The sequence below is a fragment of the Mus musculus genome, chromosome 18 (genome assembly GCF_000001635.26).
Source record: "Mus musculus strain C57BL/6J chromosome 18, GRCm38.p6 C57BL/6J".
Lineage (NCBI taxonomy): Eukaryota > Metazoa > Chordata > Mammalia > Rodentia > Muridae > Mus > Mus musculus.
In genome coordinates this window covers 5,731,973-5,749,652 of record NC_000084.6, presented here as the reverse complement: position 1 = coordinate 5,749,652, position 17,680 = coordinate 5,731,973, and the positions used below count along the sequence as shown (strand labels likewise).

The 17,680-nt window shown below is 40.4% G+C and overlaps 1 protein-coding gene across 19 annotated transcripts in view; it reads right to left on the bottom strand.

The window, feature by feature from the left end:
* The window catches only part of Zeb1 (zinc finger E-box binding homeobox 1), a 184,142-nt gene that overhangs the window by 25,816 nt on the left and 140,646 nt on the right, over window positions 1-17,680 (bottom strand). For all 19 annotated transcript variants that reach the window (XM_030250410.1, NM_011546.3, XM_030250411.1 and 16 more), the window contains one exon: window positions 798-959. In XM_030250410.1, the coding sequence (XP_030106270.1) occupies window positions 798-959 (162 nt within the window). The remainder of the gene's footprint in view (window positions 1-797; window positions 960-17,680) is intronic.

Genomic DNA, 17,680 nt, shown 5'->3' with positions numbered 1-17,680 from the left:
TTCTGCTTATACTTAGGAGTCTACCAACTGATTTACATCTCAGTTCTCTTTTCTTTACTCATACCATCTTTTCTCAATTTCCTCCAAAAAGTCCAAAGCTGATTGTTTTGAACATTAAGCTCAATCTATCCACTCAACCAAGAACCCTGGAAAATTAAAGACAAAGTTAAGAAGTTAAAACTCTTCAAATCCTTGAAATTTTCAAGTCTCTTCCTAGTCTCAGTACAATATGAAGAGAAATTACTCACAGGGACATTTACATGTGATTTACATGTGATGACTCACAGGGACATTTACATGTGATCTGCATTTGATTCCTGTTCTTGGGAGGAGACTTTGGCAGCTGACTTCTGTTTAGGAGTTCTGGACATATTTTGATTGTGTTTTCCCTTTCTTTACTCATGGGGAATTCATCCTGGACTAAAGCAGATCCAGAGAATCAACTGTGCCCAAGTTTGTGTGCTTTCAGCCAAGCCTACCATCTTTTACTTGCTAAAGCAATAACAATAAACAAACCAAGACAATCAAAAAACAGAATGGGCCAAACTCCTCACTTCTGACAGCAGCTGTCATCTCAGTGGAAGGTAACCGAAGCACTGGAGACACGCCTGGCTTGTCACTCTGTCTGTGAATAGCCATCAACTCCATGCTGTACTGATTCTCCTCATGAGTGCCCACAAGAATCTGCTTCTCTTAAGTGCTCCCTTTAGTAGAAATATGCTCCCATAATAGAGGAATAGAAACAGCAACCCTTTCTTTACCCTGAGAACGAGGATCACGTGCTAAGCTGTACTCACCGTTTTCATCATGACTGCTGGCTTCTGGTGTGCCCTGCCGCTGGTCTTCCTCGGGCGCCTCAGGATAAATGACGGCGGTGTCTTGTTGCTGCAGAAATTCTTCCACATTCGGATCATGGTTTTGCTCATTTTCTGCATCTGAGTCACACTCGTTGTCTTTCACTGAGAGAAACACATCTCTATAAAAAGCTATTTTACCACCTAATTGTTTTTCACGTTTTTCAAAGTAAGAATTCATTTATCATGATAGAACATATGATCTTTCTTGAAACTGTAGGGCACATACCTGAAAGCTAAAACTGTATTCTACTTATTTTTGTAATCTATAACGCATTTGCTTTAGATTCAAGTGCTGTGGATGCTGGAATTCCCAAAGCACCTTATGCTTCAGAGCTGTGCTTCATCTTTTTATACTAAGCACAACTCAGACAAAGTGGGAGAGCTGAGAACTTTCTCACTTAATGATCAATCAAGGAAAATCTACCTTTGTTGTCTCTGATCACACCACAGTCACCTATCAAAACATTTAAAGTTGTGCATTGGCTCTGAGTCTCTCTCTCTCCTTTCTCCCCTCTCTCTCCCTCTCTCTTCCTTCTCTCTCTCTCTTTCCCTTTCTCCCTCTCCCTTCCTCTTTCTCTCTCCCTCCCTCTCTCCTCCTCCCCCCCTCTCTCCCCCTCTCTCTTCCTTCCTCTCTCTCCCTCACTCTCTCTCTTCCTTCCTCTCTATCTCTCTCCCTCTCTCTTCCTTCCTCTCTCTCCCTCTCTCTCTCTTCCTTCCTCCCTCTCCCTCTCTCTCTCCCCCTCTTCCCTCCTCTCTCCCTCCCTCTCTTCCTTCCATTCTCTCTCTCTCTCTCTCTCTCTCACACACACACACACACACACACACACACACACACACACACACACACAATCCTTTCAGTTGAGTTGTGTCATTTTCCTAGAAAGCAGATTAAGTATTCACCTGTAGCTAGACATATCAGCAAAACTGCTTTCTAAACAAATCTATTTCCCCTTGGTTTCTTGCCTCTAAGCATTTAAATTAACCATAGCACTATGGAAGAGATGTTTTTCTGAATTCAAGGTTTAAGAGAAGCAGAACATTCCTTTGGAACGGCGACTGTGGGATCTGTATGGCAGCACTGGGGCTCCATGCTCCCTGCTCCCCCTGGCTCTGGAGGACAGGATCTACTCCATGCTGTGACTAATGAGGCTACGAGGGTTTGGCTTGCATCTTAATGGCCCTGCTTAACTTATAGGCCACAGGAAAATGTTTGATGCTGACATGTGTAAGAGATGACTGAAGGGTCCCACTCATTCCTTTGTTTCTTTTTTTTTAAATTAGATATTTTCTTTATTTACATTTCAAATGTTCCCCCCTTTCCTATTTTCCTCTCTGAAAATCCCTTATCCCCTCCCTCCTTGCCCTGCTCCCCAACCCACCCACTCCTGCTTCCTGGCCCAGGCATTCCCCTATACTGGGACAGAGCCTTCACAGGACCAAGGGCCTCTCCTCCCATTGATAACCAACTAGGCCTTCCTCTGCTACATATGTAGCTAGAGCCACGAGTTCCACCATGTGTTTTCTTTGATTGGCAGTTTAGTCCCAGAGAGATCTGGGGTTACTGGTTAGTTCATATTGTTGTTCCTCCTATAGGGCTGCAAACCCCTTCAGCTCCTTGGGCACTTTTTCTAACTCCTTCATTGGGGACCCTGTGTTCCAGTCCAATGGATGACTATGAGCATCCACTTCTGTATTTGCCAAGCACTGGAGATATAGCCTCTCAGGAGACAGCTATATCAGGCTCCTGTCAGCAAGCTCTTGTTGGCATCTGCAATATTGTTTGGGTTTGGTGGTTGTTTATGGGATGGATTCCCAGGTGGGGGCAGGTGAGATTCCACCTCACACCAGTCAGAATGGCTAAGATCAAAAAATCAGGTGACAGAAGATGCTGGCGAGGATGTGGAGAAAAAGGACACTCCTCCATTGCTGGTGGGATTCCAAGCTGGTACAACCACTCTGGAAATCAGTTTGGTGGATTTCCTCAGAAAATTGAACATAGTACTACCAGAGGATCCAGCAATACCTCTCCTGGGCATATACCTAGAAGATGCTCCAACTTGTAATAAGGACACATGCTCCACTATGTTCATAGCAGCCTTATTTATAATAGCCAGAAGCTGGAACTAACCCTGATGTCCTTCAACAGAGGAATGGATACAGAAAATGTGGTACATTTACACAATGGAGTACTACTCAGCTATTAAGAACAATGAATTTATGAAATTCTTAGGCAAATGGATGGATCTGGAGGATATCATTCTGAGTAAGGTAACCCAATCACAAAAGAACACACATGATATGTACTCACTGATAAGTGGATATTATTCCAGAAGCTCAGAATACCCAAGATACAATTTGCAAAACACATGAAACTCAAGAAGGAAGACCAAAGTGTGGATACTTCTTAGAAGGGGGAACAAAATATCCATGGAAGGAGTTACAGAGACAAAGCCTGGACCAGACAGAGACTCCTTTGCTTCTTAACTGGCTTGGGCCCACTACAGAAGGTGGCCTGTCTTAGGAATAAGTCCTTTTGGTCCCTAGGAGCAAGCCTCTTTGTTTATTGGAACTGATTTTCATTTTCGTCTACACTCATTGAGTTCACAAGATAAAAGCTGATTCTTGTTTTCTGTGACATGCTCACTCAACTCAATCAACATTGTCATCTGTCTTGTCAGTGTCATCTGAGACACTGCTTATTTTCTGTCTTCTGATTTCTGTGGATATATAACTCAAAGCACAACAGCTACTAACTAACTCAGTTCAAGATGGTCACGAGTTCTGCACTTTTCTAACTTTGATAAAATCGTCATGTACATTCAAAGTATCACCTGAAGACTTTTAGACTATCCATAGATTATACTCCTCACATGTATAGATGGAAAATCTATATCATATAAACCTGTAATTTTACATTATACTTAAATACTACAACCATCCAGTTTTTCTGTAGTGTCTTGTATGCTCAAATTCTTAACCATATAAGGAGGGGAAGATAAAAGATGAGGAAATACACTAAATTCAGGATACACAAATTCAAAAGCTAATGTCACAAAGACCTCCATCAAAGGCAAGTGACGGGTCTCCACACACACCCGCGCCACCTCCCTGAGCTTCTGGCTCTAGGACTCCTTGCCCTTTCTTTCCTGACCAAAGCAAATAACATGGGGTTAAGGCAGCTCCACATTCACAAGTATTGTAAGTTTTGAAATGCAAAAAGGAAACCGAGTTTGGATTATATTTTATCTTGAAATTTTTCTTTTAAAAATGGGCAGTGTGCTTTTTTTATAAAAATAAAATTGGTCAGATTCTTCTGTCACAGTGTCTCAAAGAAACAAAAGTCAGACCAGTTTCAGATAATTCTGGAAATATTCTTGTTTTAGAATTATATGTTCAGTACACTTTATCTGGACTATTCTTGGACAACAGATAATTTAATTTTCAGATTTTTCAATACTGATGTAAAAAAATGAGATAGCGTTTGGACAGAACCAAATCTAAATATGAAATGTTTGTTCCATATACACCTATACACAAAGCCCTAAGACAATTTTCTACAATATTCTTAGAGGACAGTTGGGCTATCCCCAGCTCTGAGGTCCGCTGAGCTTTCCTGTTAGAGGTAATTTTGCATCTCTTACATAAGGAATGCAACACATTCCTGGAAGGTTGGGAGGCTCAAGAGAACAGCTTTACTTATAGGTAGGGGCAGTGCTTATAAATAGCAGAGGTTCCCCCATTTCTTCTCCAAGCCACATGTCTGGTCTCTAGGCACTTTGTGAGATGCTTCACAGCTCCTGTCTATTGATCTTCACAGTAGCCCACTGTATAAGTTAAAAAGCGAAGCAACCGATCCTGGTCAAACCAATGCCTTGCTAGACACACAGGAACAGGGAACAGAGGCTGAACGTAGGCTGGTCTGACTGTCATACTCCTCGAGGAGCAGGACAAAGCCACACCCTGTTGTGAGACACACACACACAGCACTGCAGTTTCTCCTTTTACTCGGTTCAATATCATATCCACTGACGAATTATAATAGAGGTTTATTTTTCTCACATGCCACCTCTGTATTCAGAGTGAGTTAATTGTAATATCTTATGTGGAATAGAGTTAATGTATACATTGGGGCAGGAAAAATTCTGCTTCCTATATTCAGGTCCATTTTAATTATAATAATTTAGGAATGTGCATTCACAGCAGACACAGTGTTAAATGGTGAACTTACTTTGAATTGGAACAGAGTATGTTCCTAATTATATTCAGAATACTCGCAACATTATATTAAACAGCAGCTATTTACACCCCGATCTAATTCCACTGAAGATGTCAGTCAAGCATTTCTCTTGAGTTTGACTACTGAGAAAAAGAGCAGCATCTGAGAACATACCTTCTCTAGGCCTGGGGACTGTGTGCCAGGGGAATCCCGGCAGTCCTCCCTTCTCTGAGTCTGTCCTCTCCTCTCCACACTTTTTTCTTTTGTTTTCTGAGGACAAGGTTCTACACTGTAGTCTTGGCTGGTCTTGAATCCATAGCAATCGCCCTGCTTTGCCTTGTGCATGTTGGTATTACATTATAGGTATGGCCCCCATGCTTGACCAGCAGATTTTTAAAAAAATTTATCAACCTTTACATGGATACTTAAGGATAATCATTATATGAAAGGCAATTACAATATATACACTTTTCAAATAAATATGGAAAAGCTGTCTAAAGTAGATAGTTATGAGAGAGAATTCTTCAGTGGTACTTGCTGCTGGCAAAATGACAATTAGGATTTATCAAGTATCCTTCCCTCCTTCGTTCTTTTTCTTGGCTTTCTTCCTTTTTTAATGCATCTACTTCAAACATAATAATATGCCAACTCTGTAATTTAAAAATGGTTATAGCTCCTTATTGTGCATATGTCCTTCGTTTTCCTTTAACTGACAAGTAAAACAGTTACCACTTGGTAACATAATATGAACACTGATGCTACCGGTAACATTAGCGTTTGATATTACTGATTTTTCTATTTTTAGTTATTACATCTAATGAAAAGTCCATTTGCAATTCAATTAAGTAAGCTCTTCATTTACTCTCCTTCATCGCTTCTTGGTGTGAGAGCCTAGGCTCTTTTGATGATCAACCTCCATTTTCTTTATTGATGAATGGTATATATACCATATTTTCATTTCCATTTAATCTGTTGGAGGACATCTAAGCCTGACTCCATTTCTTTGCTTATCATGACTATAGATGCAATGAACATGGATGTGCAGGATCTCTGTAGTAGGTAGGATACAGATGAGTCCTTTGGCCATGGATTCAGGACTGGTATAGTTGAGACATATGTTAGCTCTATCTTTGGTCTCCAAAAAAAGCCTCCAGAGATTTCGATAGTAGCTGCACCAATTTGCACTCCCACTGACAGTACATGGGTCCTCCTCTTTATCCATATTCTTGCCAACATTTGTTATTTTTTTTTTTCATGATGATAGCTATTCTGACTTCAGGGACTTAGAATCCCAAAGTCACGTGAATTTGTATTTTTCTGATGACTAAGGATTTATATCTCTTCTTTTGAGAACAATCTGTTAAATTCATTAGCACATTTATTGTGTGTGTGTTTAATTTGTGTAGTTCTTTATATATTCTACACATTAATACCTTCTCAAAATTATACCTGGCAAAGATTTATCTGTTTATTTTCCTACTAGTTTTCCTTTGCTTTAAGATCTAGAAGTCTCTACTCTTTCCCTCATTTTGGGGTTAAAATATTGGTTGAAGAACTAGAATAGCTGATTAATAAACACAGAGTGCAGTGCAGTGCTGGCAAACAGTGTGAACTTACAGTGCAGGTCTGGCATAAAGTATGAGTTTACAGTGCAGTGCTGGCTTACAGTATGATCTTACAGTGCAGCACTGGCTTGCAGTGTGAGTTTACAGTGAAGTACTGGCATACAGTGCAAGCTTACAGTGCAGTGCTGGCATACAGTGTGAGTTTACAATGCAGTGCTGACATACAGTGTGAGCACTAATTGTTCACTGTAGAAGAGATTCCTAGCAACATTCTCTTCTCTGTTTTCTGCAGGCTTAGTACAAGGGCAGATTCACAGGGACAGCAATGGAAAGTGTGGTCACTAGTCTGCATCCTGGGTGACACATGAGAACTCTCCCTCAGGTTCTCACGTCTTAGTTCTGGAAATACAAGGGGAATGAGACAATAAAATCTATTTGCATATGGATTTTTTTCTAGAAGACAACAATGTTCATACCTTATGACTGGTTAACCTAGATGTTTATAAAGTAATGTGATGGGCTAGGGGTTTGGCTCAAAGGTTGAATCCTTGCTTGATAAACAAGGACAAATAGGAAAAGAGGAGAAAAGGGAACTAACAGTATTCCTGAGACCTTTTGTCCAAATTCCAAAGTGAATAAATAATCAAGAGAAACTTCTTAGATTAAGACTTTCCAAGGAACGGCAGATATAATAAGTTATATATTACTTCTGACCAGTTAAAGGGACTGTGCTATAATATGCACAGTGACCAGATGAATCACCAAAAACCATGGAAAGTGAAAAAGACCAATCAACAAGTTTTTACTTCATCAGTTTATTTGTGTCATTCCTAAAATGATGGCAACAATGATCGCTGGGGGCTAGTGATGCCATGGAGAAGAGTGGGGGAGGGGCAAGTGGCTAAAGTAACTGAGGAGCCTTGACATGGAAGTCAGAGCTCTGTGCCCTGACTGTGAATGCAAGTGTCAGTATTTTAGTTGTGACTTCAATTATCATTTTGCAGAATTGGGGGAACCCATCTAAAGGACATGTAAAGTCTCTGAAATTTTATAAATCTATAACTTTGTGAAATTTCTACAGATATGCAATTATGTCAAAAATAATATTCATTTAAAATAGGTAAATTATATTGGAAATTTAGAGTCATTATTTTAGCCATAAGATAATTCCTGGTAAGGAAAACAGAGATGGCAAACACAGGTCATTTAAAAATCTAAAAGGTTTGCTTGTGAATGGATGGCAGAACTTGTCAAAGTCAGAAGTCACTATTTAGCATATGTGCTGAACTCTAAAACTCACATTCTAAGGTTTATATGCATCTGTCTCTCATCATTTTAGATTGTTCATGGAAACTTTTACAGCCATCTCTAAGGGGCAGTGAAGGCTCTGCCTCAGCTTTTCCATGCCTGGTCCCAACAATACTGACCTGCTGAGGAAAACCCATGGAGACAGCAAACGCCAGCAAATTCCTGAATTCAAACTTCACAGTGCTGAAACTTTAACTGAGAGTAAGATATTGCTCTCTGTACTTTTCCAGGCTATTCTGCCTTTTTTTTGTATCTTCCTAGCTTCTAATAATATGCCAATATCTGTGGCACAGATTGAAAATGCCTAATTTAAAACTGCAAAAGTAAGTTTTGGCTATTAGGGTATTTTGGGCTTTATGGTTTGGCTTAGGTATGCTCAGCTGCTTCCTTTTACGCTAGTATCTTAAGATCTGAAGAAGTGACAGATAGGAAACACTTCAGATAAGGAACACTCAAGCTGTGTAACCCCCTGGAAAAGCCTCAGCAACTGTAGTTCATGATGTCTGTGAGGACATGCCAACAGGGACAAAGATGGAATGTGAAGCAAGGTTCAACTGGGATGAAGAAGGCACAAACTGGTCCATGATTCCTATCACATGTTTCTGCTGACAGCGGGGAGATTGACAGAGCAGGCACCTGTAGATGCAAGGAGATTAAGTCCAGCAGGTATTCTGGAGACGGTACCAAAGTACCACCGTCACCGTTGGAGTCCTTTGACACCAGCAGCCCTAGTAACTATGGCATCCTATGGCCTGGATGAGATGGTCCAGTTTAATTTTATGTACCAGAAAGGGGCTCAAAGAAGAGAAAAATGTCAAGTTCTCTTCCAGGTTCTTTTGTTCAGCCCTGCAGTGGTTTCCAGGTAGAGACAATGATGACAGTGGTCAAGGCACCTGCAAACTGGGAGTAAGGGGAGCTCCGGCCTGACTGAACACAGGAGTCCTCCTCCCAGTCTTCTGCATCATTCCTTGAATGCAGCTGCAGGACTGCAGCAGCCAAGGAGGAAGTAAAGTCCCAGACCTTTGATTTGATGACTGACAAGGGGAATTTCCAGGGAACCTCAAATTCTGGTGAGTTCATGACAATGGAAATGCTCAGGAAAGTGACCTCGTTAGATTATTAGTCAGCCCCTGGCTCTCTACGCAAAGTGTTTATGTCTGAATCTGACCACAGAACTGACACACAGTCTAGGTCACCACCCATTCCACTGACACTGGGTATTGGCACAGGACAGATCCAAATAGTACTGTGACTGATTAGGAAACCGAAGCCTCCAGCAAAGGGCTCACTGCTTACAGCCTACATACAACTGGGTATACTGCCTGCTAAACCCCAAGTGTTAAAAAAAAAAAATCAGAAATCTAACCCTACTGCAAAAGCTCAGTCCAGAATTATCTGACATATGAAACCAGCAAATCTCAACCTTCAAGGGAAAGAAATACCAAAACCACAACAGTGAGGCAGAGGCTGGGGTCATCACTTAAACATTTCAAGGCACTGAGTTTGAAAGTGCTTTAAAAAATAAGGATAAATGCTTTTGTAGGAGATCGACAGAGTCCAGTGGAAGTAGGTCTGAAATAAAAACAATGTTTGGAAGGGCTAAATGGAAGGAGGCCTTTACAGTTAACTGCCTTTGGTAAAGAAAATAGTGAATCACATCCATTATCACATCCATGGAGGAATTGCATAAATTTGTGCCACCATCTAGCGTTTGAAAGATGCAGGGGTGGCGGTTCCTACCACATCTCCCTTTAACTCTCCTATTTGGTCAGTGCAGGACACAGATGGATTGTGGAGAATGACAGGTGACTATTGAAAACTCAGTCAGGTGGTAACTCTGACTGCAGCTGCTGTGCCAGATGTGGTGTCCTTATTTAAGAAAATTAACACATCTTCTAGTATGCAGCTATTGATCTAGCAAATATCTTCTCAGTACCTGTCCATAAGGACTACCAGAAGCAATTTGCTTTCAGTTGGCAAGGCCAGCAGTATACTTTTACAGTTTTGCCCGAAGGATATATTAGCTCTCCTGCCTATGTCATCACTTTCGACAGGATCTTCATTGTCTATCTCTTCCCCAAAGTAACACATTGGTGCACTATTTTGATGACATTATGCTGATTGGACCAAATGAGTAGGAGATAGCAACTACCTTGGTCTCATTTGTAACACATATATGTGTCAGAGAATGAGAAATAAATCAACCAAAATTCAAGGAGTGTCTACTTCAGTGAAATTCTTAGGAGTCCAGTGGTGTGGGGGCATGCAGAGATATTTCTTCTAAAGTGAAGGATAAGTTATTTTACCTGGCTCCTCCCACCACCAAGAAAAAAGCACAATATTTTGGGTCTATTTAGACCCTATAGCCACTAAACTTCTCACTTGGGTGTATCATTCTAGTCATATACCAAGTGACTTGGAAAGCTGCTAGCTTTGTGTGGGGCATGGAACAGAAGGCTCTTCACCATGTGGAAGCAGCTATGCAGGCTGCTCTACCATTTGCATCATATGGTCCAGTAAACCCTATGGTACTTGAGATGTCAGTGGCAGTCAGGGGTGCTATTTGGAGCTTTGGCAGGCCCCTATAGGTGATCCACACAGAAGAAACCTTTGGGATTTTGAAGCAAGGCTCTACCATCATCTGCAGACTAGTCTCCTTTTGAAAGACAGCTCTTGGCCTGCTATTGGGTCTAACTGGAAGCTGAACACTTGGTAATATATATGGTAGCCACCAAGCTGCTATATGACCTGAAATGCCCATCATGAGTTGGGTGTTATTTGATATACCAAGTCATAAAGTAGAACTTGCATAGCAGCAATTTATTATCAAATGGAATGGCATATATACATGATCAGACCTGAGCAGGTCCTGAAGGCACAAACAAGTTACAGGAAAAAGTTGCCCAAACACTTGTGGCTTGTACTCCCATTACAATGCTGTCTGCTGCTACACATGCACCTATATCCTTATGGGGTATTCTTGTGGTCTGTTGACTGAGAACACTTGGCCTGGCTTACTGATGGTTCTGCACATTTTGTAGGTACCATTTAGAAGTGGACTGCTGAAGCATCACAGCCTCTTTCTGGGAGAACCCCAAAGACACTGGCAAAGGAAAATCTTCACAGTGAGTAGAACTTCAGGCACTACACATGGTTATATATATATATATATATATATATATATATATATATATATATATTAGGAGAAATGGTCAAATGTGTGATTGTTCACAGACTCATCGCTGTAGCCAAATGGATTGGCTAAATGGTCAGGGACTTGGAAAGATCATGAATGGAAAATGGTAATAAAGACATCTGGGCAAGAAGTATATGGATAGATCTCTCGAAATGGGCAAAGGACATGAAGATACTTGTGTCCCATGTGAATGCTCATCAAAAGGTGACTTCAGCTGAGAAGGAGTTCAGAATCAAGTAGATAGGATGACCTGCTCTTTGGAGACTCAGCCTCTTTCCCCAGCTATTCCTGTCACTGCCCAATCAGCACATGAACAAAGTGGCCATGGTGGCAGAGAAAGGGGTTATGCTTGGGCTCAACAACATGGACTTCCACTCACCAAGGCTGACCTGGCTACAGCTGCTGCTGAATGCCAGATCTATCAACAGCAGAGAGCAACACTGAGGCCCAGATATGGCACCACTGCCCAAGGTGGTGGCAGATTGACTATACTGGACCACACCCTCTGTGAAAAGGACAATGCTTTGTCCTTGAGAAGACACTTATTTTGGGTCATAGATTTGTCTTTTCTGCATGTAATGTTTCTGTCAAAACCACCATCCGTGGACTTACAGAATGCTTTATCTTGCCATCATGGTATTCCATACAGTATTGCTTCTGACCAAGAAACTCATTTCTCAGCCAGAGAAGTGCAACAGAGGGCTCACACTCATGGAATCCACTGGTCTTACCATGTTCCCTACCATCTGAAGCAGCTGGCCTGATAGAAATATGGAATGGCCTTTTAAAGGCACGGTTACAGTGCCAAGTAGGTAGCAACAGCCTGGAGGGCTTGTATAGGGTTCTTGAGAAGGAGGTATGTGCTTTCAGTCAACATCTAATATATGGTACAGTCTGTTCCATAGCCAGAACTCAAGGGTCCTGGAATCAAGGGGTGAAAGGCAATAGTTCCATTCACTATAACTCCAAATGACCATTAGGAAAGTCTTATCTTCCTGTTCCTGTGACCTTAAGTTCTGCTGGTCTGGAAATTTTGGTTCCAGAGTGGGATGTGGTCCTTCCAGGAGCCACAACAAACATTCCATTGAACTGGCAGCTCAGACTTCCCCTGGTCATTTTGGGCTTCTGATGCCCTTAAACCTATAGAGTAAGAAAGGAATAAGTGTTAGGAGTGATGTTGACACAGATTAACAAGGGGAGGAAATTGGATTGCCTCTCCACAATGGAGGTACTAAGGATTATGTCTGGGGTGCAGGAGATCTTTTAGGGCATCTCTTAGTACTACCATGTACTACTACTACTAACTACCATGAGTATGTGTCATATTTTGTTAAGAATGTGTTTGTACAGATATTCGTGTTTTCTTTCCTCAATTTATCATGTGATGTAACAATTAAAAGAATATCAATGTGTATCATATTTAAGTTTGAGATACTAAAAGAATGTCCTTTAAGGGACATTGCCACCTATTGTAAGTTTATAAATACATTTATGATTGTATGAGGGATAGGTATATCATGTTAGCTGTAGTTATGACCTAGTTAAATATATAATGCATTTTTGAGTATATGTAGGATAGTTATATCATGTTTATGTGTTATTATTATCTGGTTATTGTTTCCATTTAGAAATTAATCACTTGATGGCTATTCTTGGTTGTCAATTTGGCTATGTCTGAAAAAATAAGGAATTTTTGCTTAATGTAAAGTAAAAAAGATCCATTTCTAATTTGAATCTTTGAGGTAGGAAGACACACTTTTAACTCAGATCTATTCTGGGCCACACATTCTGCTGGAATCCTATATAAGGACATGGAAGAAGGAAGCTTCTGTTCTTTGCCTGCTTGCCCTCACCTTTCTAAGAAGTCTATCCTTTCACTGGCTTTAGAGCCTATTTCTTCAGGATTCCAGCATATACCGAAGATCAACTGAAACATCCAGCCTTGTGGACTGAGCAAGTACAGGATTCTTGGATGTTCTGTTTACAGCCAGGCATTCTTGGACCAGCTAGACTGCTGCTTGCACCTGCAAGTAATTTCAATAAATCATCTACACACACACACACACACACACACACACACACACACACACACACACACAGGTCATCTGCCATGTAGCTAGCTACATAGCCAGTATGAAAAAGCTAGACTGGTGTCCTAGGTCCCTCGGAGATCAGTTTGCACAGGTGAGCGCACAGACTGTGGAGCTTGAGCAAGCAGACTGCAGAAGCTACAGAGCTTCTGGAACAGACCCTGCTTTGGGCTCCTGACATCCCGGTACCTTCCCCCCAACCCCCAGAGGAGAGGTGGTCACCTGAGAAGGCTCTGACCACCCAAGCAGGTGAGGGAGCCATCTTGTGTCCCAGGTCCCTCAGAGACCAGTCTGCACAGGTGAGCACTCAGACTGTGGAGGGTGAGCAAGCAGACTACAGAAACAACAGGCCTTCATCTTCAGCCAGGAGGCAGGTCTGAGCACCAGACCTACATGCACCTTCCCTGAATGAGGAGAGCTTGTCTGCAAAGAGTACTCTGACCACTGAAATTCAGGAGAGAGCTGTACTCCCAGGACTGCTGACAGAGGCTAACAGAATCACAGGAGGATCAAGCTCCAGCCAGAGACAACTATAACAACTAACACCAGAGATTACCAGATGGCAAAAGGCAAACATAAGAATCTTACTAACAGAAACCAAGGCAATTCACCATCATCAGAATCCAGCACTCCCAACTCAGCCAGTCCTGGATACCCAAACACACCCGAAAAGCAAGATTCGGATTTAAAATCATATCTCATGATGCTGGTAGAGGACTTTACGAAGGGCATTAATAACTCACTTAAAGAAATACAGGAGAATACTGCTAAACAGGTAGAAGTCCTTAAAGAGGAAACACAAAATCCCTTAAAGAATTACAGGAAAATACAAAGAGGTGATGGAATTGAACAAAACCATCCAAGACCTAAAAAGGGAAGTAGACACAATAAAGAAAACCTAAAGGGAGACAACTCTGGAGATAGAAGCCCTAAGAAAGAAATCAGGAACCATAGATGCGAGCATCAGCAACAGAATACAAGAGATGGAAGAGAGAATCTCAGGGGCAGAAGATTCCATGGAGAACATAGAGAACAATCAAAAAATTCAAAATGCAAAAAGATCCTAACTCAAAACATCCAGGAAATCCAGGACACAATGAGAAGACCAAACCTATGGATAATAGGAGTAGATGAGGATGAAGACTTTCAACTTAAAGTTCCAGCAAATATCTTCAACAATATTATAGAAGAAAACTTCCCAAATCTAAAGAAAGAGATGCCCATGAACATACAAGAAGCCTACAGAACTTCAAATATACTGGACCAGAAAAGAAATTCCTCCTGACACATAATAATCAGAACAACAAATGCACTAAATAACGATAGAATATTAAAAGCAGTAAGGGAAAAAGGTAAAGTAACATATAACCTAACAGAATTACACCAGACTTTTCACCAGAGACTATGAAAGTCAGAAGATCCTGGACAGATGTTATACAGACCCTAAGAGAACACAAATGCCAGCCCATGCTACTATACTCAGCAAAACTCTCAATTACCATAGATGGAGAAACCAAAGTATTCCATGACAAAATCAAATTCACACATTATCTTTCCAGGTATCCAGCCCTTCAAAGGATAATAAAGGGAAAACACCAACACAAGAATGGAAACTACACCCTAGAAAAAGCAAGAAAGTAATCCTTCAACAAACCTAAAAGAAGACAGCCACAAGAACAGAATCCCAACTTTAACAACAAAAATAACAGGAAGCATCAATTTCTTTTCTTTAATTTCTCTTAACATCAATTCCCCAATAAAATGACAAAGACTAATAGATTGGCTACACAAACAGGACCCAACACTTTGCTGCTTACAGGAAACCTACTTCAGGGACAAAGTCAGACACTACCTCAGAGTGAAAGGCTGGAAAACAATTTTCCAAGCAAACGGTCCAAAGAAACAAGATGGAGTAGCCATTCTAATATCGAATAAAATTAACTTCCAACCCAAAGTTATCAAAAAAGACAAGGACGGGCACTTCATACTCATCAAAAGTAAAATTTAACAAGATGAACTATCAATTCTGAACATCTATGCTCCAAATGCAAGGGCAGCCACATTCATTAAAGAAACTTTAGTAAAGCTCAAAGAACTCATTGAACCTTACACAAAAATAGTGGGAGATTTCAACACGCAACTCTCGTCAATAGACAGATCCTGGAAACAGAAACTAAACAGAGACACATGGATACTAACAGAACTTATGAAACAAATAGATTTAATAGATATCTACAGAACATTTTATCCTAAAACAAAAGAATATACCTTCTTCTCAGCACCTCATGGTACCTCCTCCAAAATTGACCATATTATTGGTCACAAAACAGGCCTCCACAGACACAAAAATATTGAAATTATCCCATGTATCCTATTAGATCACCATGAACTAAGGCTGATCTTCGATCACAGCATAAGTAATAGAAAGCCAACATTCATGTAGAAACTGAACAACACTCTACTCAATGATACCTTGGTCAAGGATGAAATAAAGAAAGAATTTAAAGACTTTTTAGAGTTTAATGAAATGAAGGCACAACATACCCAAAGTTATGGGACACAATGAAGGCAGTCCTAAGAGAAAAACTCATAGCTCTGAGTGCCTCCAAAAAGAAACTAGAGAGAGCATACACTAGCAGCCTAACAGCACACCTAGAAGCTCTAGAACTAAAGGAAGCAAATTCACCCAAGAGGAGTAGATGGCAGGAAATAATCAAATTCAGCACGAAATCAACCAAGTGGAAATAAAAAGAACTATACAAAGAATCAACCAAACCAGGAGCTTTTTTTTTTAAATCAACAAGATAGATAAACCTTTAGCATGACTAACTAGAGAGCAGAGGGACAGTATCCTAATTAACAAAATCAGAAATGAAAATGGAGACATAACAACAGAACCTGAGGAAATCCAAAACATCATCAGATCCTACTACTAAAGGCTATATTCAAGAGAACTAGAAAACCTGGATGAAATGGACAATTTTCTAGACAGATACCAGCTACCAAAGTTAAATCAGGATCAGAATAATGATCTAAACAGTCCCATTTCCCCTAAAGAAATAAAAGCAGTCATCTATAGTCTCCCGACCAAAAAAAGCCCTGGACCAGACAGCTTTAGTGCAGAGTTCTGTCAGACCCTCAAAGAAGACCTAATTCAAACCCTCCTCAAACTATTCCACAAAATAGAAACAGAAGATACTCTACCCAAATCATTCTATGAATCCACACATACTCAGATTGCTAAACCACAAAAATATCCAACAAAGAAAGAGAACTTCAGATCAATTTCCCTTATGAATATTGATGCAAAAATACTCAATAAAATCCTCACAAACTGAATCCAAGAACACGTCAAAATGATCATCCATCATGAACAAATAGGCTTCATCCCAGGGATGCAGGGATGGTTTAATATAGGGAAATCCAACAATGTAATCCATTATATAAACAAACTCAAAGTCGAAAACCACATGATCATCTGTTAGATGCTGAGAAAGCATTTCACAAAATCCAACACCCTTCATGATAAGTCATGGAAAGATCAGGAATTCAAGGCTCATACCTAAACATAATAAAAGCAATATACAGCAAACTACTAGCCAATATCAAACTAAATGGAGAGAAACTCAAAGCAATCCCACTAAAATCAGGGACTAGATAAGCCTGCCCACTTTCTCCCTACCTATTCAATATAGTACTTGAAGTTCTAGCCAGAGCAATTTGACAACAAAAGGAGATCACAGGGATACAAATTGGAAAGGAAGAAGTCAAAATATCACTATTTGCAGATGATGATTGTATATATAAGTGACCCTAAAAATTCCACCAGAGAACTCCTAAACCTGATAAACAGCTTCAGTGCAGTAGCTGGACATAAAATTAACTCAAACAAGTCAATGGCCTTTTTCTACACAAAGAATAAACAGGCTGAGAAAGAAATTAGGGAAACAACACCCTTCTCAATAGTCACAAATAATATAAAATACCTTGGTGTGACTCTTACTAAGTAAGTGAAACATCTGCATGATAAGAACTTCAAGTCTGTGAAGAAAGAAATCGAAGAAGATCTCAGAAGATGGAAAGATCTCCCATGCTCATGGATTGGCCGGATTAATATAAGCAATCTACAGATTCAATGGAACCCTCATCAAAATTCCAACTCCATTTCTCACTGAGTTAGAAAGGGCAATATGCAAATTCATTTGGAATAATAAAAAACCTAGGAGAGCAAAAACTATTCTCAAGGATAAAAGAACCTCTGGTGGAATCACCATGTCTAACCTCAAGCTGTACTACAGAGCAATTGTGATAAAAACTGCATGGTACTGGTACAGCAACAAACAGGTACATTAATAGAATAGAATTGAAGACCCAGAAATTAATCCACTCACTATGGTCACTTGATCTTTGACAAGGGAGCTAAAACCATCCAGTAGAAAAAAGAGAGC